The following is a 27,560-nucleotide window of genomic DNA, read 5'->3' as shown; positions in this document are numbered from 1 at the left end:
ATGTCATATATCAGTTTTTCTGTCCTACAGCCACTAATACAGGCGAGTTTTGACAAGACAGTCTCGCAGCCTGTGACAGTAACATCACGAGAGCCCAAGGGGAGTTTTTATTTCCGAAAAACACCCAACAAAAATTACTATTATGGCAGTGAATTGGCTGGAAGAGAGTTTTAGAGAGTGGAATTTTGATTGTATAAGCCTTAGGAGTGTTTTTTTCGTGCGTTCAATGGATTTTTCGAAGCCCATCGGGGGTTAAGAAGATGGCGCAGGTCATATTAATTGAAAGTGGTCATGGGAAACAGTTTAAAATATTACAACAATCATGAGGACAAACTATTAAACATGTAAGGTGTCTAAAAGTTTGATACTTTCAATGGAGTTACAGGTGATAGTAATTTATCTGTCAGTCACGTTTGACACTAATTTACACAGTACGAAACATATAGGATTGTATATATACTATACATGTATACATAGGTAAGTGCAATGCCCTGGAATTGAACCCACAACCTTGCGCTGTTAACACAATACCACTGAGCTACAGGAAAGTTATATATACAAATTAAAAGATACGGCTACCCAAATAATTCACCACAACCCTTACCATCCACACACACAAATCTTTCTCTCTCTCTCTCTCTCTCTCTCTCTCTGGTGTACAAATGAACCGGTGTACAAATGAAGAACGTACACCTTAAGCCCGATTCCCATTTAGCGTCTTTAACGCCAGCAAGTTCATTATTTTAAATGTAGACAGGTGGCAGGCAAGCCCATATCGGGAGCGACGCGGTTTTTTCTAGGCGTGTCAGCGTCGCATCGAGATGACAATAGTTCAACTTTTCAGAAAGCCGCACACGCACCTCACTAGAAAGCACTGCGGCTCGCGTTTTACGCGCGGTTTAAGACGCGAAATGTGAACCGCCCTTTAGTGAGTCATCTTATCAGCAGTTCATTTCTGTCATTACAACATTTTCAATTGCTACCTACACCATTGATCTCACTCATAATTTAATAAAAAAGCTGTAAAAACAATTGTGCCCTCATTTGACTGATTGTTGACATTTAAAAAAGATTAGGCTAAGTTTAATATTAAAAATGCTATAACAAATGTTAGATTTGTCTTTTGGTAAAAGTATTCAAACTGCTCAAAGACTTACTAAGATAGTAAAAATGTCAATTTTCTGTGTGGCCCGAAGCTTTAATCTGAAATATTAGACGTTCCAGTGAAAAAATATTAAAATGTTTACACGTTAAAAAGACTAAATAAAAGCTTCAGTTTTCGGTTAGTTTTTTACCTTAGCTTTTGATCGCTTGACCCCATGTTTTATTTTAGTTTCTTCAAGCCCTTTGTACAGTATTTGATTTACTGTATATGTCAAGCAAAATTTAAACCTGAATTCCCCTTAGCCACAGGGTAAAACAGCACAGAAACAGTCACGTTGAGGCAGGGTACTATAAGCAGGGACTGAACAACTGAATTTGTTTTTGTGAAAAGTCAAAGTCTGCTTTATTGTCAATTCTGTCACATGTACAGTACATATGCTACATAAAGAGAATTGAAATTGTGTTACTCTCAGACACATGGTGCATACAAATAACACTAACACAGAATAAAAACATATAAAAAAGATACAGAAATGAATCATGCAAAACATGTTTTAAAATTAAACAAGACACAGTATTGTTTTGATCTATCCAACAATTCTCATTACAAATGAGTATGTGAGAGTGAAAAAAAAAAATATATATTTTTAAGTATCTCCTTTGATCTAAATGTTCAAGTCAATGTGAGATGGTATATAGGATATTTAAAATACAGAATATTTTGGTTGCATAACATTAATGTTTATATAGCACTTATTATTTAGAAACTAACCTAGTGGATCTTTAAAATAACAAAGTCATTCTAAGCAAGACCACACCTGTTTTGCTATCATTTCTGACATCAAGATGTGGGACATCACTGATGAATCTGTGAAACATACTATACTTCCAGGGAAAGACACATAGATGCATTTGTTTAGTTTCTGGCTTATTGAGGAAAGTATTCATATCTAAAACACAACACTGTCAATCTATTGAAATTAATTGTGAATTGTGCATTGCCAAAAAAACTATAATATTCTGACATTTCAGACACTTTTACAAAACATGCTGGTCCAGACTATTACCAGGATATAAAAGCATTTTCTTATTTATTTTTCATGTGGGTAAAGACATAATATAGTGGATAGACACATTTTTTAAAACCAACCCCCTGAAGCCAGTTTTTTAGTTGTTGATATCTGAAAAAATGACATATCCCCTGAAGTAAAAAAAAAGGCTGTAGGTCATAAAACAAAATGATCACATTGATGTGGACATTTTATAAATACTTAAACTATTAATGATACTTACACATGTACAAGTGGATTGCATACAGGAATGTATTCTTCAATCCCCAAAAAATGTTAGTATGAGTCTGAACTTGATTCACAGCGTTTTGCATAGCTGTACAGAAATGAAATGGTGCTAACTTATACCGAAAGTATCAATCATGGTTGACAGACTGAAGCCTTAGTCACTATTATTAACCCTTACAACTCATAATTATTTCGATTTACAGGAGACCTTCAGGTGTTGTTCTTTACAAAAAATAGTTCACTTTTTAAATGATATAAATAAACAACAGAATGAGAGTAAACAAACCACACACTTGTAGAATGTATTTAGCCAAGTCTGCCTGTTTTCAACCCACATGAAAATATACTGTATTGTTTACCGTAGTAAACTGTGGAAAATCCCAGATACAATAATAAATATTAAAATAAACTGCATTAGCAAAATGTTTTTAATATACTACAGTATACTAAAATGTAAGAGAGCTTATTAGAGTACATACAAAAGAATATTACAGTAGCCTATTTTTTTCATATGAGTTGTTTATGAGATGTTTCTACAGAAAGTTTGGATTTTTAAAAATATATATATATAATTGCCCCTTCCTGCTGTGCCAGGAATATTTCGATGCACTAACCTACCTGAAGTGTTTGGTCCCTGCAATACCACTTTTGTCCAGCCGACGTCACTATTTGCCTTATAAACTATTTCGTATACACTTAACTGCAGGTGTTTGTAGTCAAGCTGACCTTACAAATCTCCTGCTATTTTCTTGTCTTCTCTTAAGATGAAAGTGTACACTCAAAAAATTGGTCCTACGTAGCACTAAAAGTGGTTCCTTGCTCGTAATCATAGGCAAAGCCCTTTTAGTGCTATGTAGCATCATATCTTGGGGCTAAAGTGGTTCTTCAGATGTTCTTTGGGGTGTTCCGTATAAAGAACCTGTAAAGCCGCCGTTTCTCTATTCCGTCTTACCAGGCGGCCTCAGAAGAACGAACTTGCAGTGACCCCCCGCAGTGACTTCTGGGACTTCAAGCAAGTTCTGTACGCCCGCAAGGCTGCATTCGACGCATCCTTGATAGCGAGAACACATCCGGCCCGGGTACTTTAATGTGTTCTTGTGTTCTTGAGTATTGGAACAGACTTTTATGGTTATTGATGACGTAGAGCAAGAACACAAGAACACAAGACCAGTGAGGAACATAGAGAAACGGGCCCTGTATGGTTCTTCAGGGGTTCTATATAGCACCTCAGTCAACCCAAAGAACCGTTGAAGAACCACTGAAGCACCAAAATATGGTTCTATACAGCACTAAAAGTGGTTCACCTATGACTACAAGCCAAGAACCACTTTAGTCCTATATAGCACTATTTTAGCATTGCATTTATCCAGAAGAGGAATGGGACTCTATGGTAAGTTTGTTGTTTGAATGATTGTAACCAACCAGTTCTGTGGGACTATATGATGTTTTATTAACAAAGTTCGAGAGGAGCACGTGCAGAAAACTTACCCGGCTGGTTTGCCATGACCAATCCCACCAATCAGATAATTAACCCGGCTGGCTTTCCACGCAATATCAAAATCAGACTACTAACCAAACTGTTTTCTTTTCATTCACAAATTTTCTTTTTTGGGTGAACTGTCCCTTTAATTCTCATATCTTACTGGCTTGTAAAGAGCATGTTGTGTTTGCCCTTTACAATCCTTCTTTTGCCATGAAAGACCATGTTTATGCATTGTGAATTGTACTTGGGACCAGAAGATCCTACACCAAGTCATGCACATACAACCTTCAAACAAAGAAGTGTGTATTCAATGTGATCTGAGTTTCCAAATCATTCTCCTTTTCTATCTGTGTAAAGTGTACATTATAAAGTATTTGAAGAGTTTGGCTCCAAAATAAGATATCAAAAATCATGTTTTTTAATAATGCATTCCAATTAATAATAATCAAACTGCAGTTGATAAAATAATAAAAACATGATTTTTGATTTTTTTTTAAACTCAGTTATCTCATTTTGGAACCATCTATAACACTCTATGGAACTATGAGATATAACCCAGTTACATTAAAGTAAATGTTCTTTGAATCTCCTGGTTGAAAATGGATAGTTCACCCAAAAAAATTAAAACTCATTTGACATCATGAAAAATCTTTTTCATTGACATCTTTTATTATATGGAACACAAGAATATATTTTGAGATGTCTCTGTGGTTTTATTTCTTTACAATGAAAGCCAACGGGGGCCAATGTTGTTTGGTTTCCAACATTCTCCAAAATATCATCGTTTTTGTGCTGCAGAAGAAAGTGAGTCACACTGGTTTGGAATGACATGAGAATGAGTATATGATGAAATAATAAAAAAATACATTTTACACTATAAGAACTGTGTGTAATTGAAGATGTTCCTGTGTTTTAGGTGGACTGAGCTGTATGGTGATGCTTCTCTTTGTGACTGCTGTAAATCCACATATCCTGCTTCTCGGAGAGCCTCTGGTCAGTATAACACCACATATTTGATGATGCTTATCTTTTTCATTTTCATGACAATAAAAATGAAATTCTCGATAGTCAAACCTGATGCTCTATTTTGACTGGAAGCTTTTTCAAAGGAATGAAGAACATTTAGTTGATTTCTGAAATGCATTTGAATGCCAGCTTTGTGGAGTTTACATCTTTATTTCTTTATTTACATTTATGCATTTGCCAGACGCTTATATCCAAAGTGACATACACTGCATTATACACAACATTTGTTTCTAAGTATGTACAATCCCTGAGATTGAACCCATGATCTTGGCGTCATTGCAATGGTCTGACCACTGAGCTACAGGAATGCTTTCTCAGCTTTGCACAGAGATATTTACAGAACAGTATTTTGAGCTGGTGAGACAATTGAGACTGTATGTCACGAGGACAAATATTGTGTTGGTTAAAGCTACAGTTTACCCAAAAATCATTAACTAACTACTCTTGTCATTTCAAACCTGTATGGCTTTCTTTCTTCTGCAGAACACACAAAATATTTTGAAGAAAGTTGGAAACCAAACAACACTGAACCCCATTCACTTCTGTTGAATTGGCATGAAATCAATGCAAGTATATAGGAGCAAGTTAACAACATTCTTCAAAATATATTATTTTTCTTTCTGTGGAAAAAAGCTGAACAGGTGTGAAATGACAAGAGAACGATGACATCATTTTCATTTTTGGGTGAACTTTCACTTTAAGTTGCTTTTGATAATGGAACAAAGTCATTAATGGTTTGCTATACAATTTCAGGATGCCATTCCTTATGCTGCACAAAAACTTCACACTCTTTACCTTTTTTTTAACAGGCTATCAATGATCATCAGTTAGTCGTGGGACTTGAATCTGGGCCGGGAACCTTCAGCAGCTGTTGACTACATGTCTGATTTTTCTGTAGCTGGTCATAATGACTTTGAATTGTTCTGGGAATCGAATGAATACTAGAGGATTATAACATCTGTTATGGTTCAAGATATTCTGTTCTGTGCAGTTGACTGTAACATCTGAATTCAAGTAAATTTGAGAAAACCTTGCATTGCAAATCGTTTACGAAACAATACTTTTTGCATCTGCCATTTATCCTCACTTTGTGCTGTATTCATATATCAGCACTGGTATGTTTTTAGACATCTCGCCTAAGTGTCTTTCCATTTTGGAAAACTCTTCATTTGACAATAGAGGCTGGAATAAATTTATAGGTTTTTCCTTTCGGAATTCTTTGGGGAACCCAAAATCGCTCGGAATGAGACTATTCCCAACCAAAGCATGGTGAAGTACTTTAGCTTTGACTTTCTGCTGAAGAAAAGTTAAAGCATCGTCAATTCTCTGTCCGATGTGCTCAGGTCGCCACAATGATGGCGTATCGACCAGCAACCGATGTAACAGTGTGTTTTTCAAGTGGTAGCTTGTCAGCCCGCATTTACCGGTCAGGCCGATCTGATGATTGTGTAGGAAGGAGAGGATCTGCAGACAGCAGATGTGACAAGAATTCTGCGGGAGCATTTTGGTGAAGTGTTGAAGGAGGCTGTGTTCGTAGCGTGCAAAACATACGGGCCAATGAGTGTCCGACAAATGCATGATCGAAGAGAGATATGAGTTCAAGTGTGCTTCCGAGTCTTGAAACCGAACCACAGGTGTGATGTTTAAAAGAATCGCTTTACCTGATCTGAATCGAACTTTGAGACTTCCGGGGCTTTCGGTGTTACGAAATATTAGCTCAAAGTCGTATTTGTGACTGATCTCCTCCCATGCTTTCTTAATCGCATTTCTAAACCACTTCCCAGCACGTGTTTTAGAAAGGTAAGGACTGTCCTCGTGGCACAGAGGATCATTAATATAACCCTCTGTTATGTTATCGGTTTTGTTATCTGGATGTAGGGCGTCTGGGTTTGTATCGTTGCAAATGCAGATACTTGATACGGTATCTTTTACCATGTTCACGTTGCTGTATAAAGTGGTCTTGTCTCTGAAAAGCTCAAATTCAAAGCTGAAAGGCTTTCGAGGAATAATAGGTACGTGATATTCACAAACAAGGCTTTTTCTTGAAGGCCATTGCTCATACAATCTCCCAACTTCAACAAAGTCTTCAATCTGCACGTCTGGTCTCGCATTTCTCACAGTTTCCAAAAGGTCCTTCGCAAAACCTTCTACAAACGTGCAAGTTTGCCAACTCTTGCTCACTGGAACTTGAACACACTGGTCGTAGAAGCTAGTTAATTTCTTGTAATCAATTTCGGAGACTTTGGTGTTTAAGAACGTTGCATTTTTTCCATTTAGAAATGAAGGCATCTTCGATCGGGGTTGGAAATATAGTTTCCTGACCCATTTCAGAAAACGAATCAATGAGAACAAACTGAGGGCCTTCCAAAAGTACCAACTGTAATCGGTCATTTGGCCCTCAAACAATGCTTGGTTGTCATGGTGGGTGTCAATATGGCCTGTTTTGGGCTTTTCTAAGAGTTCCTCGTCCCCCTGCGAGAAGTTCTGGTCTACATTGGACCCCTTTTCGTCTATGTCTTTCTGACCCGTATTGGACATATGTGATGTCCGGTTTGCGGATACGTCCAATTCCTCCTGGTCATCTGGTGCAAACGCAGTTTGGCAGGAGTAGTTTTGGTCTCCCACTGGGAACATTTGTTCCTCATGTTGCACCACGGTCCTGACATTTGGCATCATTTGTTTAACATCTGACACGTCCCCCTCTCCCCCTGGATTTTGGGATACTTGCCAATTTGAATGTGGCAGGTTCGTGGCTGTGGACAGCTCTTCTAGCTTTTTAACCTCTTGCAGCAGAACGCGCTCGTGTTCTTTCATGCCCACAATGGCATCATCGTCTAGGTCATGAATGACATTGTGCTCTTTTGAAAGAAGTAGACTGACGACCACGACAATCACAATTAGAAATTTCCAATTAGTGTCCTCCATCCTGGGAAAAAATAAATTCCAGTTCACCAAGCTGTATTATCACTGTTCAATCATTTTAAATGCATGATCACACTTACCTAGAAGGGATAAATACATTTTGTTTAATAAATGTGAACTTGGACCACAAAACCAGTCAACATAACATTGTTTGGGTCAAAATAATCAATTTTTCTTCCATACCAAAAATCTTTCTATTAAGTAAAGATCATGTTCCATGAAGATATTTTGAAAATTTGCTAGCGTAAATATATATAAAAAATATTTTTATGAGTGAATCCAGCAAAATCGCGACTGCCTGCTGCTCACACTTTGGAAATTACCCACTCAAGTTTGGTATCTATATGAAGCTTTCGGGTTGATCTATTCTCCACAACGTCATTACAGCGGTTAGCCAATCGAGAGCATTAAAACAAACATGTTTCTTCTTAGCATCGGCCTGCTACAGCGTGTCTGATGGACAACTTCAAATGCGATTTTGTCAATATTTCGATTTTTGCAACCTCAGATTCCAGAGATTTAAAGTTATTTCTCGCCAAATATTGTCCTATCCTAAAAAAACATAAATCAATGGAAGGCTTATTTACTCAGCTTTCATGTGATGCATTCATCTCAATTTTAAAAAACTGAAAAGATTCTAGACGTGGAGAACATTGTTTTACACTCTCCTTTCCATCTAAACTCTTAATGTTAATGTTTGAAGAAGCAATAAGATATTTCCTGGAACTGGTGTCTCTCATACTTATCAGATAACATTTATTCATTCATTTTGTTAAAATGAATGAATAAATGAATATTAAATACATACAGAATATAATGAAACTAACTTACCTCTTGATACTACAAATTAAAACAAAAAAGAAGATATGACGTAGAGTGGCAGATTCAAAGCTTCTGTTCAACTGAATTCTCACAGCGGATGTACACCAACAGCGACACTTCCTGAATACTGAGTACAGCCCTTTCCTCTTTTTGAAAAGTAGCATGCTGGTTTGTAACCGTAAAGATATGGTCCTCAATATGACTGCAGCTTATGCAACAGAGAACAAAATGGGTCTTATTTGTCTTCGCTAAATATTAAATTTAGATATTCTACAACTTAATCTTTGTTTTGTTTACTATCTCTTTTGTTTTTACCGCCCTTTTAATAGCATTGAGATGTGCAAATAGTCAGATACAAGTTTGTTGTTTAAAAGCCATTCAAATTTTTTTTATTAAATCAGATTGGCTCTACAAGTCCCTGGAATTTAACTTATTTTAAACTGACTTAAAAAAGGAAGTTGAAATTGGTTAAACTAGTTTTTTTAGTTATATAAAATGCAACTAGTCTTACAGTGACTTGAAAAGCCAGTTTTATTTGTCCTAAAATTATTCTTAAAAGTCTTTACTATGTTTATCACATTGTAAACAATTGATGTTCATGTTTCTATTGATCAAAAAATGCTTTATATAAAACATATTTCATCTGCTCTCCAATGTCATCTCGATTCTCAGAAAACAGGCTATTGAGTTCCTGGTTCTATGTAGTTCCTTCTTCCGAAACACTCTGATTGGTCAAGCTGTGCCACTGATTGGTCTATCGCTTAATGTGTGTGTTTAAATGTCCCGCCCATTACCCTATTCATGTTCTAGATGGCAGAATCAAAGTAAATTTTGGAGTTAATTTCACTAACCAAGGAAAAAGTTTGTTGTACTCCCAACAACGCTGTTCATTGTCTTTAAAAAGCAATTTCTGTTCAAGAAATAATCTTCTTTTTCTGTGAACTACGAGTTTTGCAACTTGACAGATGTTCAAACAGCTATACTGACTAAATTTAAAGAAGTTCAATTCTATCAGACCTCCTCTTCAATATTATGTCTAAACCAGACGCGATTTCTTTAAGACTGCAAGGGAAGCTCAGCTTCCCCTATAATTGTCAAAAAATGAATGGTCAAATATATGTACTATTATGTTAACATTTTATTGACTAAAAATGCGTGAAACACATTCATCTCGAACGAAAACAATTTCGTTCAGAATCAGCTACTTAGGTCGGCTGACTCGATTTCCTTCTCATTCATTCCCGTAGCGTACAGTGCATTACTCTGTTGAAGCCCAGCGTCCATTGACTTCAATGGGGCTGCTTTAAACAGTTTTTTTCAGTGCTTAGAAACAAGACGGTCATTGGATAATGCTGCGATTATGTCCCGCCCACGGACGCTCAGCGTTTCTGGGATGAATGGAGGCTGGCCCGGACTCCAAGCGTCTGCGTGATGATTGGAGGGTCTGTCATCTCTTTTTAATCCACTTTTATGTCCTAAAACGCTCGTTTTTTGGGGTCGACAGCTTATAAAAACGTATTTCTAGCTTGATTGCTATACACATTGTCACATATCAGCTTTTAGACATTGTTTTTTTTTTGTTGTTGTTATAACTCATAAATGACAAGGAGGCGGCAGCTTCTCGCAATGCAAAGAGACGGTTGGTGTGTTGTGAGTTGACTGAAATGGATCGACATCTAAGCAATGCATTGCAAAATTCTGTGAGTTGACCGAGCTGTTGACCGAGTCTTTCTATATTAAATATTTATAGTACAAATTTCTGTCGGGATCTGAAGCGGGCACTTGTCTATGTTTGTGTGTTAGTGTATTAGTGTCTGAGCACATGGGGATTGGTGGTTACAACCCCACGTGTTCACAGTCTGCGTGATTGTGTTCACTCAGCCGCTACTCATTAGCATTCAATTTCCACAAGTGTTTTCAGCCGGTGTTCGATAATTTTGTCCCTATTTAAATCCTCATCACTCCTCACTCCCATTGAGCGATCGTCAACTCTTGTTGACCCAGTTCCATTACGCTTAAGTTTCCCTGTTTAAGCCTTGCCTTGCCTTGCCTTGCCTTGCCTTGCCTTGCCTTGCCTTGCCTTGCCTTGCCTTGCCTTGCCTTGCCTTGCCTTGCCTTGCCTTGCCTTGCCTTGCCTTGCCTTGCCTTGCCTTGCCTTGCCTTGCCTTGCCTTGCCTTGCCTTGCCTTGCCTTGCCTTGCCTTGCCTTGCCTTGCCTTGCCTTGCCTTGCCTTGCCTTGCCTTGCCTTGTGTCACGGTGTGACAAATGGAGAGCGGAACTGTTCTGTTGGATTGGTGTTCCCTCCGGGAGGATAACAATGTAACACCGCTCCCCGTGCCACTGTGTACCTGTTGCCTTGACGACAGTAATGATTACGTGACATCAGGTGTGGAGAATTAACTAGGCACTTGAAAATACATGAAAGGCAAGAGAAAGGGACTGTTGGTGGGGTTCTCCTTGGCTGAGAAGTCCTTGATTCGGGAGTTGCAATTGGTGAGGGAACATTGCGCGAAGAGGAAAGTAACATTGTGTGAAGAGGAAAGTAACATTGTGTGAAGAGGAAAGTGTTGACTTGAGAGAGACTTGATGGCATTGGAGGGAGAAGAAAGCACACTGTAAAGGCTGAAGGAGAGAGTTAAGCAAGCGGAAACTGAGTCTCTTAAATGCGTGTATTCGACACTGAATTGGATGTGGTTTGGAGTGCTGGATTGCGATTACAAATATCACTGTTTGGAGTGTATTGATTCATTACCGACCTCTTTCCTCCTCTTTCCCCAATTAAAACTGGCGATGTGAATTCTGTCCGTGTCTGTGGAGAAATATTCAAAGCATCCTGCTCAAACACCGACGATCGCAGCTCTTTTGACAGAGACCCATGGCAGGAGAACTGTACGCCTTGTCTGGAGTGTCTATCCTGTCGGTTCTCGGGGCGAGCCTGTTCAGACTGCTGACTGGAGCCTGCTGTATGCCTTAGCCCACTCGTGCTGTGGGAAGTGTCCATCCCCTCTGAGAACGAGTGTGAAAGCTGTGTGATCTGCTGGAAATAGCCTTCCTGTCTGTGAAAGAAGCTGCTTGCAGCCAGTCGACATTGAGTCAGCTACATTCTTTTGGCCCACCTGGACTGTGAGAAGTGCTCGTCCCCTTTCGCGGCCCTGTGTCCGTGCTGCCTATCCACCTGTCCATCGTTCATCTATGGTAAACCCTGCCCCTGTGGGAAACATAAGGCCCGACTCACCCGTCGGAGTTCCCCTGGCCACTTACCGGTCCCCCGTGCACTCCCCGTAGGATCCCGCACTCCGGAAGAGGGTGGGAGAGACCTTGGCCACTGTCCCGTGGGCTTTCGACCACTGAGAGTGACGAAGGAAGAGGATTTAAATTAGGATTTTCCAATTGTTTTAACTTCAGAAATAAACTTGTTACATTTTATCTCTGTCTCCGATTCGTCTCTGACACGCTCCTCGAGGTGGTCCTGGTTTAGGGTTGGGTGCAGTTACGCTTGGCCCACCCCGACCTGTGACAAAATCGTAATATTCCGAACACCATATGAAAATATGAATGCCTGATAGTGATGATATTGTTTCTCACAGTGTATGGGATGCAGAATAACCTGTCATCATCTGGCGGGGCTTTAATGAGTAATGGAGTAGGTGCTAGCCAAGGTAAGCACTCTTTTTTCTCTTTTTTTAATATTTGGTATATGCTGAACAATGTTATATTTATATAACTTACAAATTATACTGTATTAAAAGTAGCCTGATTGTATTGCTCAGTCCAAGTCATCTCTTAAAATCCATATTAGCCTTGACAACATAGGCAATAAAAAGTTAATCATTATTTATGTATTTATTTTCAAAAGTATGTAAATAAAATTATAAACAAATGGCATTGAAGTGCCTTAATAAGAACTAATAAAAACAAAAGCAGCTGCAGGATAAAACTTACACATTTTACAGTATTTTAACACAAGTGCTTGAAGGCTTGAGTAATCCCATATATATTTTCTGTTCATATTATTTTGAATCTCAAAAAGTGACATTTTTAATGCACCCTTGCCTAAACTTTTAAATCAACATTGTTTGATGCAGAATGGTTGAAAATATAGACTGCAAGTATATCATTATCGTCATTAAATATTTCAAAGTAAATGTACATTTTTCAATGCAAAATTAATTTTGCCACAGTACTCTTTACTTAGTTATCCATTACACCCAACAAACAATGTGTGAATGTACCCGAAAGGCTCTCGTGGCGTGTTTCCACGCTTGCTTTTTTCGGGATGGGTAGCGTGTTGGTGGGCGAACGGGGTGGACTGATGCTCCCCGAGCGGCTTCCCTTCAGCAATCTCTTCACATCATCCAGTTCTGTCCCTAAACATACACATCTTAACTTTATTAACCCATAACTTTCACATTACTTTAACGCGTCATATTAAACGATATTAAAATCGTATTAAACATACTATACGATATTATTTTAAACGAAATACAACGTAAAATGTTCAAATTGCGGGACACTGACATCTAGTGGATGGAGAAGCGCTCTGCAGTCTGGCCCGAATCTCACTCTCTAAAAAACAGACAACGACAATATTTAAAATGAAGAAGTTTGTTATTTTATATTTTATTATGTTATACATTCTTAATTATAAAGATTTGTGTAAAGTTGATGAAAAAATGAGTTTAGATACCTCTCGTCTGAGTGCGCCCCCTGGTGGCAACTGCAGCTGCAAATGAAACGAACAACGCTTAATACAAAGAACGCTAACATGATTAACGTATTAATGACAGAATGACTGATTACTGTTACAGATTACAGATCACAGATTACATTTCTGTCCTAAAACAAAAGCCTATGTGAACATACCGTACTGTTTCTTTGTGTACTCAGGGGAAGAATTGCCACTGGAGCTCCCTGAATAAATGTGACAGACATCAAAACTGTAGATAAAAAATCAACAAATAAAAATATCCCACAGGTCAAAGGTCATGAACTCTTACCCTCATATCCTCCCATCTGAAGGGTCAAGCTGGCCTTTCTATCTGTAGGAACTGTGCTGTAACCCATAGACAAACCTGAAGCTTTCCTCGTTCCAGTGGGGGACGAGGCGCCGAACTTAGTCACAGTCATGGAGCTAGAACCTCCTCCGCCAGACATGAGTGCAGAAGACCCAACACCTCCTCCGCTTCTAGACATGTTGCCTCTAGAAACACCAAAAGAACCACCTGCTGAACCAGACATGAACTCGGAGGAGGATCCAAATCCTGTTAAAAGATCTTCACCAGTGGCTGAGGAGGAACTGGCAACTGATGGGATGTTGGCGGAGATACTAGAGCTTTTAATTTTAGAGCTAGAGGTCTTCACCATAGAACTACCGATCGGCCCGGCGGTTACGCTGAAATCTCGCGCGGCTCCTGAGGTTAAAAACAAGGAGGCGTCAAATGTGTCAACCACAGACCCTGTTCCTGAACTGCTGGTGGCTGAACTTCCAGACGAGGAGGCTATGGATATATAAGAAAAGCTTTAGTGATGACAATGAATGCTGGAAAATACAGCTGATCCAGTTTCTGGTGGTAGCTGGTTTTACATGGTTTCTCATGGTTTCTCTAGTTACTACAGACTAGCCTTTCCCCAAACTTTCATGTGTTTGGTATTAGACTGAATTGAAAAACAAACCAGGCTTACAGGATATCATATAACTCCTGGAGCTGCCTCCTTCAGCACTGCTCTGGGTGATGATCTTCTCCACCAGAACACCACCTCCAGCACTAGAGCTGGTCAACACCTGCTGGCTGCTCGATGAGCTATTGTTGCCCTCTAGTGGTGAAAAATCGAATAGCACACAGGAATTAGAAAGGAGGCTGCAACATGTATGTTTAGTTGTGTAAGTTCAGAAACCAGGTCAAGTTTGTCAACGGAACATGTTTATCTTTTTTAATTTCGTGGTCTCATAACACATTTGCACGTGCATTGAAACTTGTTTTTATTGTTAATAAAAATATTTGGAACTCACTCGGGGGTAGAGATGTCAGTCTTGTGGTGGTTACAGTTTCTGTATGTTTATTGATTTCTGAAGTCAAGAAATATCATTGTGTAAAACAAAACAAAATTTTGGTATTGGTGTTACGTTTTTAACACTCACCTCTTCCAGTTCCACCAGATCCCCCCTCTACTCTCACAATCTTGGTTGTGGTTAGCTTGTCCATTCCATGTTAACTAGTTTAAAACAAAATTAAGATGAAACAACTTCTCTTAGACAAGAACTATACATAACTGTTCAAACAGCAAGTAAAAAATAGAAGAAAATAAATGCGCTGAAATTTTGGAAGAAGGTATTATATAAAAAAATCAATTTACATTGCCTCATGATATTATCTACCACTGATGAGCATGTTGGCAGTTTTGATGAACTCAAATGCATTCTTTTTTTGCAATTTAATAAAAAAATTAAACACCTAAAGGAAAGTGTTCGAAGAACAAATAAATTGAAGATGTTAAAGAATAAAGTGTTATGTTAAAGCATCTCAATATAAAGATCTATATGTTTAACCTTGCTTTTTCTTTTTTTCAATGTTTTGAGAATATCTTCCACACATAGACAGTTAAAATAATGCAAAACACGCTTTCTAAATTCAACTTACTACAACAAGGGTTGATGCTCAATAGGCTATAAAAACACAACAACACAATTACTCTGTATCTTTACCAGAACCCACATTATTGAATGATAAGTAAATCCCCACTTACCATTTGTTGTAATTTATCATTTCATGTCTAACAATCAGATTGTGTAAGCGCACTGATGTTTCTCAGTTCAAGTGCAATACAGCTCATAAAAAAAGATGTTCACCCTTCCTACCACATCTGGAGCCAACAAGTTTAAACCTGAAGTTATCCTCAAGGCAGAAGCTATAATCTGGCACTCATCACACTTTCTACAATATTCTAAAGTTCACTTTTTCAATTCAATTAATTTCAAAAGAAATCTGTGTAGCAGCCTCTTAACGATTCTTATAAAGCAGCTTGCTAGAAAATGCATTTTGACAGTTAAGATGTAAAAAAAGCCAAGATTTTAGCCTATCATATACATTTAACTCGTGGGCGGTATTTAAACGCTTTAAAAGTATTCTCAACGTTTCTTGGACGTTTATATTTAATTATTTTAACAACCAAAAATGATGTGATAACCCAATACTTTTCTGCATGTAGCTTATTGTAATGTAATTATTTACACAAATAATAAACAAAACTAATCATAATATTAGGATTATTAATAAACATTATCTACAACGTAGCCTACATTGTGATACATTTTCTCCAGTATGAAGCACACTGCATTTCTATAAATCTGTCTATGCATCAATCCATCCATGTACACCTTCAGCACCTCTGCGCATATTCACAGCAATGTTCATCAGCTCTACCTCAAAAGCTAACAGCTGTCATTATTCCCATAACATTTTTTTAATGATGTGTATAACTGTCATTTGTCCACCTTAAAGCTATTTCATCAAAAATGATTAACTGATCAACAGTAATAATATAAGGCCTACAACTAAATAGCAACGAATTATAAAAATGATGGGTAGATGACAGGCCTGCTGGGATCATAAACCCGATAAACAAACGTCTGGTGTCTACTTGTTCTATATTAAAGTGTGGTTGCCTGCCTTTTCCTTGTTGTTTGAGCATATTTTTTATAGCACAACACAATAACCCACCTGCTCGCGACCACAAATGATTACTTAAGAGAACAAAAAACTCATTATGATAAATGATGTGCACTAATATCATTCAGCTTCTCCGAGAATGTAACCTGAACGCAAAACCATCCCAATATTCACGTTATATATTGCTTCAAGATAAGGTAGCTAGGAAAATAGAGTGTTGTCGATTTTATATGCTTTGAAAATTGCAGAGAAAACTGACAGAAAGCCAAATTTCAAGTCAAAACTTCACTCTTTCTTTTCACTATTTAAAGAGAATATTTTCGCTGTTCCAAGATAAGTCGAAGAATTTCAGCATCATCCTCACATTGCATTCCAGTCTGTGAACTTGAACCTGAACTTGAAAACCGTTCATCTCAAAAGGCACCTTCAAACTTCACAAATCAGACTTAAAATATATTTTTGAAGATACCTTGTGTCCAGTTTAGGAAAAGCTCGTCTTTACTTTCTTGTGTGCTGGTTCTTCTGTATCAAGTCGTGCCCCAAAAAGCAATTATATTTTTGAGGAGGCAAGTTCAGATGAGAGAAGTAATCCAAGACCCGCATTGGACCCCTTAACATGTCATATATCAGTTTTTCTGTCCTACAGCCACTAATACAGGCGAGTTTTGACAAGACAGTCTCGCAGCCTGTGACAGTAACATCACGAGAGCCCAAGGGGAGTTTTTATTTCCGAAAAACACCCAACAAAAATTACTATTATGGCAGTGAATTGGCTGGAAGAGAGTTTTAGAGAGTGGAATTTTGATTGTATAAGCCTTAGGAGTGTTTTTTTCGTGCGTTCAATGGATTTTTCGAAGCCCATCGGGGGTTAAGAAGATGGCGCAGGTCATATTAATTGAAAGTGGTCATGGGAAACAGTTTAAAATATTACAACAATCATGAGGACAAACTATTAAACATGTAAGGTGTCTAAAAGTTTGATACTTTCAATGGAGTTACAGGTGATAGTAATTTATCTGTCAGTCACGTTTGACACTAATTTACACAGTACGAAACATATAGGATTGTATATATACTATACATGTATACATAGGTAAGTGCAATGCCCTGGAATTGAACCCACAACCTTGCGCTGTTAACACAATACCACTGAGCTACAGGAAAGTTATATATACAAATTAAAAGATACGGCTACCCAAATAATTCACCACAACCCTTACCATCCACACACACAAATCTTTCTCTCTCTCTCTCTCTCTCTCTCTCTCTGGTGTACAAATGAACCGGTGTACAAATGAAGAACGTACACCTTAAGCCCGATTCCCATTTAGCGTCTTTAACGCCAGCAAGTTCATTATTTTAAATGTAGACAGGTGGCAGGCAAGCCCATATCGGGAGCGACGCGGTTTTTTCTAGGCGTGTCAGCGTCGCATCGAGATGACAATAGTTCAACTTTTCAGAAAGCCGCACACGCACCTCACTAGAAAGCACTGCGGCTCGCGTTTTACGCGCGGTTTAAGACGCGAAATGTGAACCGCCCTTTAGTGAGTCATCTTATCAGCAGTTCATTTCTGTCATTACAACATTTTCAATTGCTACCTACACCATTGATCTCACTCATAATTTAATAAAAAAGCTGTAAAAACAATTGTGCCCTCATTTGACTGATTGTTGACATTTAAAAAAGATTAGGCTAAGTTTAATATTAAAAATCCTATAACAAATGTTAGATTTGTCTTTTGGTAAAAGTATTCAAACTGCTCAAAGACTTACTAAGATAGTAAAAATGTCAATTTTCTGTGTGGCCCGAAGCTTTAATCTGAAATATTAGACGTTCCAGTGAAAAAATATTAAAATGTTTACACGTTAAAAAGACTAAATAAAAGCTTCAGTTTTCGGTTAGTTTTTTACCTTAGCTTTTGATCGCTTGACCCCATGTTTTATTTTAGTTTCTTCAAGCCCTTTGTACAGTATTTGATTTACTGTATATGTCAAGCAAAATTTAAACCTGAATTCCCCTTAGCCACAGGGTAAAACAGCACAGAAACAGTCACGTTGAGGCAGGGTACTATAAGCAGGGACTGAACAACTGAATTTGTTTTTGTGAAAAGTCAAAGTCTGCTTTATTGTCAATTCTGTCACATGTACAGTACATATGCTACATAAAGAGAATTGAAATTGTGTTACTCTCAGACACATGGTGCATACAAATAACACTAACACAGAATAAAAACATATAAAAAAGATACAGAAATGAATCATGCAAAACATGTTTTAAAATTAAACAAGACACAGTATTGTTTTGATCTATCCAACAATTCTCATTACAAATGAGTATGTGAGAGTGAAAAAAAAAAATATATATTTTTAAGTATCTCCTTTGATCTAAATGTTCAAGTCAATGTGAGATGGTATATAGGATATTTAAAATACAGAATATTTTGGTTGCATAACATTAATGTTTATATAGCACTTATTATTTAGAAACTAACCTAGTGGATCTTTAAAATAACAAAGTCATTCTAAGCAAGACCACACCTGTTTTGCTATCATTTCTGACATCAAGATGTGGGACATCACTGATGAATCTGTGAAACATACTATACTTCCAGGGAAAGACACATAGATGCATTTGTTTAGTTTCTGGCTTATTGAGGAAAGTATTCATATCTAAAACACAACACTGTCAATCTATTGAAATTAATTGTGAATTGTGCATTGCCAAAAAAACTATAATATTCTGACATTTCAGACACTTTTACAAAACATGCTGGTCCAGACTATTACCAGGATATAAAAGCATTTTCTTATTTATTTTTCATGTGGGTAAAGACATAATATAGTGGATAGACACATTTTTTAAAACCAACCCCCTGAAGCCAGTTTTTTAGTTGTTGATATCTGAAAAAATGACATATCCCCTGAAGTAAAAAAAAAGGCTGTAGGTCATAAAACAAAATGATCACATTGATGTGGACATTTTATAAATACTTAAACTATTAATGATACTTACACATGTACAAGTGGATTGCATACAGGAATGTATTCTTCAATCCCCAAAAAATGTTAGTATGAGTCTGAACTTGATTCACAGCGTTTTGCATAGCTGTACAGAAATGAAATGGTGCTAACTTATACCGAAAGTATCAATCATGGTTGACAGACTGAAGCCTTAGTCACTATTATTAACCCTTACAACTCATAATTATTTCGATTTACAGGAGACCTTCAGGTGTTGTTCTTTACAAAAAATAGTTCACTTTTTAAATGATATAAATAAACAACAGAATGAGAGTAAACAAACCACACACTTGTAGAATGTATTTAGCCAAGTCTGCCTGTTTTCAACCCACATGAAAATATACTGTATTGTTTACCGTAGTAAACTGTGGAAAATCCCAGATACAATAATAAATATTAAAATAAACTGCATTAGCAAAATGTTTTTAATATACTACAGTATACTAAAATGTAAGAGAGCTTATTAGAGTACATACAAAAGAATATTACAGTAGCCTATTTTTTTCATATGAGTTGTTTATGAGATGTTTCTACAGAAAGTTTGGATTTTTAAAAATATATATATATAATTGCCCCTTCCTGCTGTGCCAGGAATATTTCGATGCACTAACCTACCTGAAGTGTTTGGTCCCTGCAATACCACTTTTGTCCAGCCGACGTCACTATTTGCCTTATAAACTGTTTCGTACACAATTAACTGCAGGTGTTTGTAGTCAAGCTGACCTTACAAATCTCCTGCTATTTTCTTGTCTTCTCTTAAGATGAAAGTGTACACTCAAAAAATTGGTCCTACGTAGCACTAAAAGTGGTTCCTTGCTCGTAATCATAGGCAAAGCCCTTTTAGTGCTATGTAGCATCATATCTTGGGGCTAAAGTGGTTCTTCAGATGTTCTTTGGGGTGTTCCGTATAAAGAACCTGTAAAGCCGCCGTTTCTCTATTCCGTCTTACCAGGCGGCCTCAGAAGAACGAACTTGCAGTGACCCCCCGCAGTGACTTCTGGGACTTCAAGCAAGTTCTGTACGCCCGCAAGGCTGCATTCGACGCATCCTTGATAGCGAGAACACATCCGGCCCGGGTACTTTAATGTGTTCTTGTGTTCTTGAGTATTGGAACAGACTTTTATGGTTATTGATGACGTAGAGCAAGAACACAAGAACACAAGACCAGTGAGGAACATAGAGAAACGGGCCCTGTATGGTTCTTCAGGGGTTCTATATAGCACCTCAGTCAACCCAAAGAACCGTTGAAGAACCACTGAAGCACCAAAATATGGTTCTATACAGCACTAAAAGTGGTTCACCTATGACTACAAGCCAAGAACCACTTTAGTCCTATATAGCACTATTTTAGCATTGCATTTATCCAGAAGAGGAATGGGACTCTATGGTAAGTTTGTTGTTTGAATGATTGTAACCAACCAGTTCTGTGGGACTATATGATGTTTTATTAACAAAGTTCGAGAGGAGCACGTGCAGAAAACTTACCCGGCTGGTTTGCCATGACCAATCCCACCAATCAGATAATTAACCCGGCTGGCTTTCCACGCAATATCAAAATCAGACTACTAACCAAACTGTTTTCTTTTCATTCACAAATTTTCTTTTTTGGGTGAACTGTCCCTTTAATTCTCATATCTTACTGGCTTGTAAAGAGCATGTTGTGTTTGCCCTTTACAATCCTTCTTTTGCCATGAAAGACCATGTTTATGCATTGTGAATTGTACTTGGGACCAGAAGATCCTACACCAAGTCATGCACATACAACCTTCAAACAAAGAAGTGTGTATTCAATGTGATCTGAGTTTCCAAATCATTCTCCTTTTCTATCTGTGTAAAGTGTACATTATAAAGTATTTGAAGAGTTTGGCTCCAAAATAAGATATCAAAAATCATGTTTTTTAATAATGCATTCCAATTAATAATAATCAAACTGCAGTTGATAAAATAATAAAAACATGATTTTTGATTTTTTTTTAAACTCAGTTATCTCATTTTGGAACCATCTATAACACTCTATGGAACTATGAGATATAACCCAGTTACATTAAAGTAAATGTTCTTTGAATCTCCTGGTTGAAAATGGATAGTTCACCCAAAAAAATTAAAACTCATTTGACATCATGAAAAATCTTTTTCATTGACATCTTTTATTATATGGAACACAAGAATATATTTTGAGATGTCTCTGTGGTTTTATTTCTTTACAATGAAAGCCAACGGGGGCCAATGTTGTTTGGTTTCCAACATTCTCCAAAATATCATCGTTTTTGTGCTGCAGAAGAAAGTGAGTCACACTGGTTTGGAATGACATGAGAATGAGTATATGATGAAATAATAAAAAAATACATTTTACACTATAAGAACTGTGTGTAATTGAAGATGTTCCTGTGTTTTAGGTGGACTGAGCTGTATGGTGATGCTTCTCTTTGTGACTGCTGTAAATCCACATATCCTGCTTCTCGGAGAGCCTCTGGTCAGTATAACACCACATATTTGATGATGCTTATCTTTTTCATTTTCATGACAATAAAAATGAAATTCTCGATAGTCAAACCTGATGCTCTATTTTGACTGGAAGCTTTTTCAAAGGAATGAAGAACATTTAGTTGATTTCTGAAATGCATTTGAATGCCAGCTTTGTGGAGTTTACATCTTTATTTCTTTATTTACATTTATGCATTTGCCAGACGCTTATATCCAAAGTGACATACACTGCATTATACACAACATTTGTTTCTAAGTATGTACAATCCCTGAGATTGAACCCATGATCTTGGCGTCATTGCAATGGTCTGACCACTGAGCTACAGGAATGCTTTCTCAGCTTTGCACAGAGATATTTACAGAACAGTATTTTGAGCTGGTGAGACAATTGAGACTGTATGTCACGAGGACAAATATTGTGTTGGTTAAAGCTACAGTTTACCCAAAAATCATTAACTAACTACTCTTGTCATTTCAAACCTGTATGGCTTTCTTTCTTCTGCAGAACACACAAAATATTTTGAAGAAAGTTGGAAACCAAACAACACTGAACCCCATTCACTTCTGTTGAATTGGCATGAAATCAATGCAAGTATATAGGAGCAAGTTAACAACATTCTTCAAAATATATTATTTTTCTTTCTGTGGAAAAAAGCTGAACAGGTGTGAAATGACAAGAGAACGATGACATCATTTTCATTTTTGGGTGAACTTTCACTTTAAGTTGCTTTTGATAATGGAACAAAGTCATTAATGGTTTGCTATACAATTTCAGGATGCCATTCCTTATGCTGCACAAAAACTTCACACTCTTTACCTTTTTTTTAACAGGCTATCAATGATCATCAGTTAGTCGTGGGACTTGAATCTGGGCCGGGAACCTTCAGCAGCTGTTGACTACATGTCTGATTTTTCTGTAGCTGGTCATAATGACTTTGAATTGTTCTGGGAATCGAATGAATACTAGAGGATTATAACATCTGTTATGGTTCAAGATATTCTGTTCTGTGCAGTTGACTGTAACATCTGAATTCAAGTAAATTTGAGAAAACCTTGCATTGCAAATCGTTTACGAAACAATACTTTTTGCATCTGCCATTTATCCTCACTTTGTGCTGTATTCATATATCAGCACTGGTATGTTTTTAGACATCTCGCCTAAGTGTCTTTCCATTTTGGAAAACTCTTCATTTGACAATAGAGGCTGGAATAAATTTATAGGTTTTTCCTTTCGGAATTCTTTGGGGAACCCAAAATCGCTCGGAATGAGACTATTCCCAACCAAAGCATGGTGAAGTACTTTAGCTTTGACTTTCTGCTGAAGAAAAGTTAAAGCATCGTCAATTCTCTGTCCGATGTGCTCAGGTCGCCACAATGATGGCGTATCGACCAGCAACCGATGTAACAGTGTGTTTTTCAAGTGGTAGCTTGTCAGCCCGCATTTACCGGTCAGGCCGATCTGATGATTGTGTAGGAAGGAGAGGATCTGCAGACAGCAGATGTGACAAGAATTCTGCGGGAGCATTTTGGTGAAGTGTTGAAGGAGGCTGTGTTCGTAGCGTGCAAAACATACGGGCCAATGAGTGTCCGACAAATGCATGATCGAAGAGAGATATGAGTTCAAGTGTGCTTCCGAGTCTTGAAACCGAACCACAGGTGTGATGTTTAAAAGAATCGCTTTACCTGATCTGAATCGAACTTTGAGACTTCCGGGGCTTTCGGTGTTACGAAATATTAGCTCAAAGTCGTATTTGTGACTGATCTCCTCCCATGCTTTCTTAATCGCATTTCTAAACCACTTCCCAGCACGTGTTTTAGAAAGGTAAGGACTGTCCTCGTGGCACAGAGGATCATTAATATAACCCTCTGTTATGTTATCGGTTTTGTTATCTGGATGTAGGGCGTCTGGGTTTGTATCGTTGCAAATGCAGATACTTGATACGGTATCTTTTACCATGTTCACGTTGCTGTATAAAGTGGTCTTGTCTCTGAAAAGCTCAAATTCAAAGCTGAAAGGCTTTCGAGGAATAATAGGTACGTGATATTCACAAACAAGGCTTTTTCTTGAAGGCCATTGCTCATACAATCTCCCAACTTCAACAAAGTCTTCAATCTGCACGTCTGGTCTCGCATTTCTCACAGTTTCCAAAAGGTCCTTCGCAAAACCTTCTACAAACGTGCAAGTTTGCCAACTCTTGCTCACTGGAACTTGAACACACTGGTCGTAGAAGCTAGTTAATTTCTTGTAATCAATTTCGGAGACTTTGGTGTTTAAGAACGTTGCATTTTTTCCATTTAGAAATGAAGGCATCTTCGATCGGGGTTGGAAATATAGTTTCCTGACCCATTTCAGAAAACGAATCAATGAGAACAAACTGAGGGCCTTCCAAAAGTACCAACTGTAATCGGTCATTTGGCCCTCAAACAATGCTTGGTTGTCATGGTGGGTGTCAATATGGCCTGTTTTGGGCTTTTCTAAGAGTTCCTCGTCCCCCTGCGAGAAGTTCTGGTCTACATTGGACCCCTTTTCGTCTATGTCTTTCTGACCCGTATTGGACATATGTGATGTCCGGTTTGCGGATACGTCCAATTCCTCCTGGTCATCTGGTGCAAACGCAGTTTGGCAGGAGTATTTTTGGTCTCCCACTGGGAACATTTGTTCCTCATGTTGCACCACGGTCCTGACATTTGGCATCATTTGTTTAACATCTGACACGTCCCCCTCTCCCCCTGGATTTTGGGATACTTGCCAATTTGAATGTGGCAGGTTCGTGGCTGTGGACAGCTCTTCTAGCTTTTTAACCTCTTGCAGCAGAACGCGCTCGTGTTCTTTCATGCCCACAATGGCATCATCGTCTAGGTCATGAATGACATTGTGCTCTTTTGAAAGAAGTAGACTGACGACCACGACAATCACAATTAGAAATTTCCAATTAGTGTCCTCCATCCTGGGAAAAAATAAATTCCAGTTCACCAAGCTGTATTATCACTGTTCAATCATTTTAAATGCATGATCACACTTACCTAGAAGGGATAAATACATTTTGTTTAATAAATGTGAACTTGGACCACAAAACCAGTCAACATAACATTGTTTGGGTCAAAATAATCAATTTTTCTTCCATACCAAAAATCTTTCTATTAAGTAAAGATCATGTTCCATGAAGATATTTTGAAAATTTGCTAGCGTAAATATATATAAAAAATATTTTTATGAGTGAATCCAGCAAAATCGCGACTGCCTGCTGCTCACACTTTGGAAATTACCCACTCAAGTTTGGTATCTATATGAAGCTTTCGGGTTGATCTATTCTCCACAACGTCATTACAGCGGTTAGCCAATCGAGAGCATTAAAACAAACATGTTTCTTCTTAGCATCGGCCTGCTACAGCGTGTCTGATGGACAACTTCAAATGCGATTTTGTCAATATTTCGATTTTTGCAACCTCAGATTCCAGAGATTTAAAGTTATTTCTCGCCAAATATTGTCCTATCCTAAAAAAACATAAATCAATGGAAGGCTTATTTACTCAGCTTTCATGTGATGCATTCATCTCAATTTTAAAAAACTGAAAAGATTCTAGACGTGGAGAACATTGTTTTACACTCTCCTTTCCATCTAAACTCTTAATGTTAATGTTTGAAGAAGCAATAAGATATTTCCTGGAACTGGTGTCTCTCATACTTATCAGATAACATTTATTCATTCATTTTGTTAAAATGAATGAATAAATGAATATTAAATACATACAGAATATAATGAAACTAACTTACCTCTTGATACTACAAATTAAAACAAAAAAGAAGATATGACGTAGAGTGGCAGATTCAAAGCTTCTGTTCAACTGAATTCTCACAGCGGATGTACACCAACAGCGACACTTCCTGAATACTGAGTACAGCCCTTTCCTCTTTTTGAAAAGTAGCATGCTGGTTTGTAACCGTAAAGATATGGTCCTCAATATGACTGCAGCTTATGCAACAGAGAACAAAATGGGTCTTATTTGTCTTCGCTAAATATTAAATTTAGATATTCTACAACTTAATCTTTGTTTTGTTTACTATCTCTTTTGTTTTTACCGCCCTTTTAATAGCATTGAGATGTGCAAATAGTCAGATACAAGTTTGTTGTTTAAAAGCCATTCAAATTTTTTTTATTAAATCAGATTGGCTCTACAAGTCCCTGGAATTTAACTTATTTTAAACTGACTTAAAAAAGGAAGTTGAAATTGGTTAAACTAGTTTTTTTAGTTATATAAAATGCAACTAGTCTTACAGTGACTTGAAAAGCCAGTTTTATTTGTCCTAAAATTATTCTTAAAAGTCTTTACTATGTTTATCACATTGTAAACAATTGATGTTCATGTTTCTATTGATCAAAAAATGCTTTATATAAAACATATTTCATCTGCTCTCCAATGTCATCTCGATTCTCAGAAAACAGGCTATTGAGTTCCTGGTTCTATGTAGTTCCTTCTTCCGAAACACTCTGATTGGTCAAGCTGTGCCACTGATTGGTCTATCGCTTAATGTGTGTGTTTAAATGTCCCGCCCATTACCCTATTCATGTTCTAGATGGCAGAATCAAAGTAAATTTTGGAGTTAATTTCACTAACCAAGGAAAAAGTTTGTTGTACTCCCAACAACGCTGTTCATTGTCTTTAAAAAGCAATTTCTGTTCAAGAAATAATCTTCTTTTTCTGTGAACTACGAGTTTTGCAACTTGACAGATGTTCAAACAGCTATACTGACTAAATTTAAAGAAGTTCAATTCTATCAGACCTCCTCTTCAATATTATGTCTAAACCAGACGCGATTTCTTTAAGACTGCAAGGGAAGCTCAGCTTCCCCTATAATTGTCAAAAAATGAATGGTCAAATATATGTACTATTATGTTAACATTTTATTGACTAAAAATGCGTGAAACACATTCATCTCGAACGAAAACAATTTCGTTCAGAATCAGCTACTTAGGTCGGCTGACTCGATTTCCTTCTCATTCATTCCCGTAGCGTACAGTGCATTACTCTGTTGAAGCCCAGCGTCCATTGACTTCAATGGGGCTGCTTTAAACAGTTTTTTTCAGTGCTTAGAAACAAGACGGTCATTGGATAATGCTGCGATTATGTCCCGCCCACGGACGCTCAGCGTTTCTGGGATGAATGGAGGCTGGCCCGGACTCCAAGCGTCTGCGTGATGATTGGAGGGTCTGTCATCTCTTTTTAATCCACTTTTATGTCCTAAAACGCTCGTTTTTTGGGGTCGACAGCTTATAAAAACGTATTTCTAGCTTGATTGCTATACACATTGTCACATATCAGCTTTTAGACATTGTTTTTTTTTTGTTGTTGTTATAACTCATAAATGACAAGGAGGCGGCAGCTTCTCGCAATGCAAAGAGACGGTTGGTGTGTTGTGAGTTGACTGAAATGGATCGACATCTAAGCAATGCATTGCAAAATTCTGTGAGTTGACCGAGCTGTTGACCGAGTCTTTCTATATTAAATATTTATAGTACAAATTTCTGTCGGGATCTGAAGCGGGCACTTGTCTATGTTTGTGTGTTAGTGTATTAGTGTCTGAGCACATGGGGATTGGTGGTTACAACCCCACGTGTTCACAGTCTGCGTGATTGTGTTCACTCAGCCGCTACTCATTAGCATTCAATTTCCACAAGTGTTTTCAGCCGGTGTTCGATAATTTTGTCCCTATTTAAATCCTCATCACTCCTC

The 27,560-nt window shown here is 37.6% G+C and overlaps 3 protein-coding genes across 3 annotated transcripts; all 3 read right to left on the bottom strand.

Moving 5' to 3' along the window:
• Positions 1-4,539: 4,539 nt before the first annotated feature.
• On the bottom strand, positions 4,540-8,758 carry LOC130408607 (inositol 1,4,5-trisphosphate receptor-interacting protein-like). The gene is made up of 2 exons (XM_056732142.1): positions 8,665-8,758; positions 4,540-7,837 (listed from the first exon to the last, which is right to left on the bottom strand). The coding sequence occupies exon 2, from the start codon at positions 7,834-7,836 to the stop codon at positions 5,995-5,997; it is 1,842 nt and encodes a 613-aa protein (XP_056588120.1). The 5' UTR covers position 7,837; positions 8,665-8,758; the 3' UTR covers positions 4,540-5,994.
• Positions 8,759-12,071: 3,313 nt separating this feature from the next.
• LOC130436477 (putative lysozyme-like protein) lies at positions 12,072-15,461 on the bottom strand. The gene is made up of 10 exons (XM_056767136.1): positions 15,400-15,461; positions 14,795-14,868; positions 14,666-14,722; positions 14,338-14,469; positions 13,653-14,153; positions 13,519-13,566; positions 13,343-13,378; positions 13,174-13,221; positions 12,888-13,022; positions 12,072-12,166 (listed from the first exon to the last, which is right to left on the bottom strand). Exons 2-10 carry the CDS (start codon positions 14,856-14,858, stop codon positions 12,072-12,074), a joined length of 1,116 nt encoding a protein of 371 aa, XP_056623114.1. The 5' UTR covers positions 14,859-14,868; positions 15,400-15,461.
• Positions 15,462-21,477: 6,016 nt separating this feature from the next.
• On the bottom strand, positions 21,478-25,696 carry LOC130408591 (inositol 1,4,5-trisphosphate receptor-interacting protein-like). The gene is made up of 2 exons (XM_056732141.1): positions 25,603-25,696; positions 21,478-24,775 (listed from the first exon to the last, which is right to left on the bottom strand). Exon 2 carries the CDS (start codon positions 24,772-24,774, stop codon positions 22,933-22,935), a length of 1,842 nt encoding a protein of 613 aa, XP_056588119.1. The 5' UTR covers position 24,775; positions 25,603-25,696; the 3' UTR covers positions 21,478-22,932.
• Positions 25,697-27,560: the final 1,864 nt, after the last annotated feature.

This window comes from Triplophysa dalaica, chromosome 2 (assembly GCF_015846415.1).
Source record: "Triplophysa dalaica isolate WHDGS20190420 chromosome 2, ASM1584641v1, whole genome shotgun sequence".
Classification (NCBI taxonomy): domain Eukaryota; kingdom Metazoa; phylum Chordata; class Actinopteri; order Cypriniformes; family Nemacheilidae; genus Triplophysa; species Triplophysa dalaica.
The sequence above is the reverse complement of the archived record's forward strand: the minus strand, read 5'-3'. Positions and strand labels throughout refer to the sequence as shown.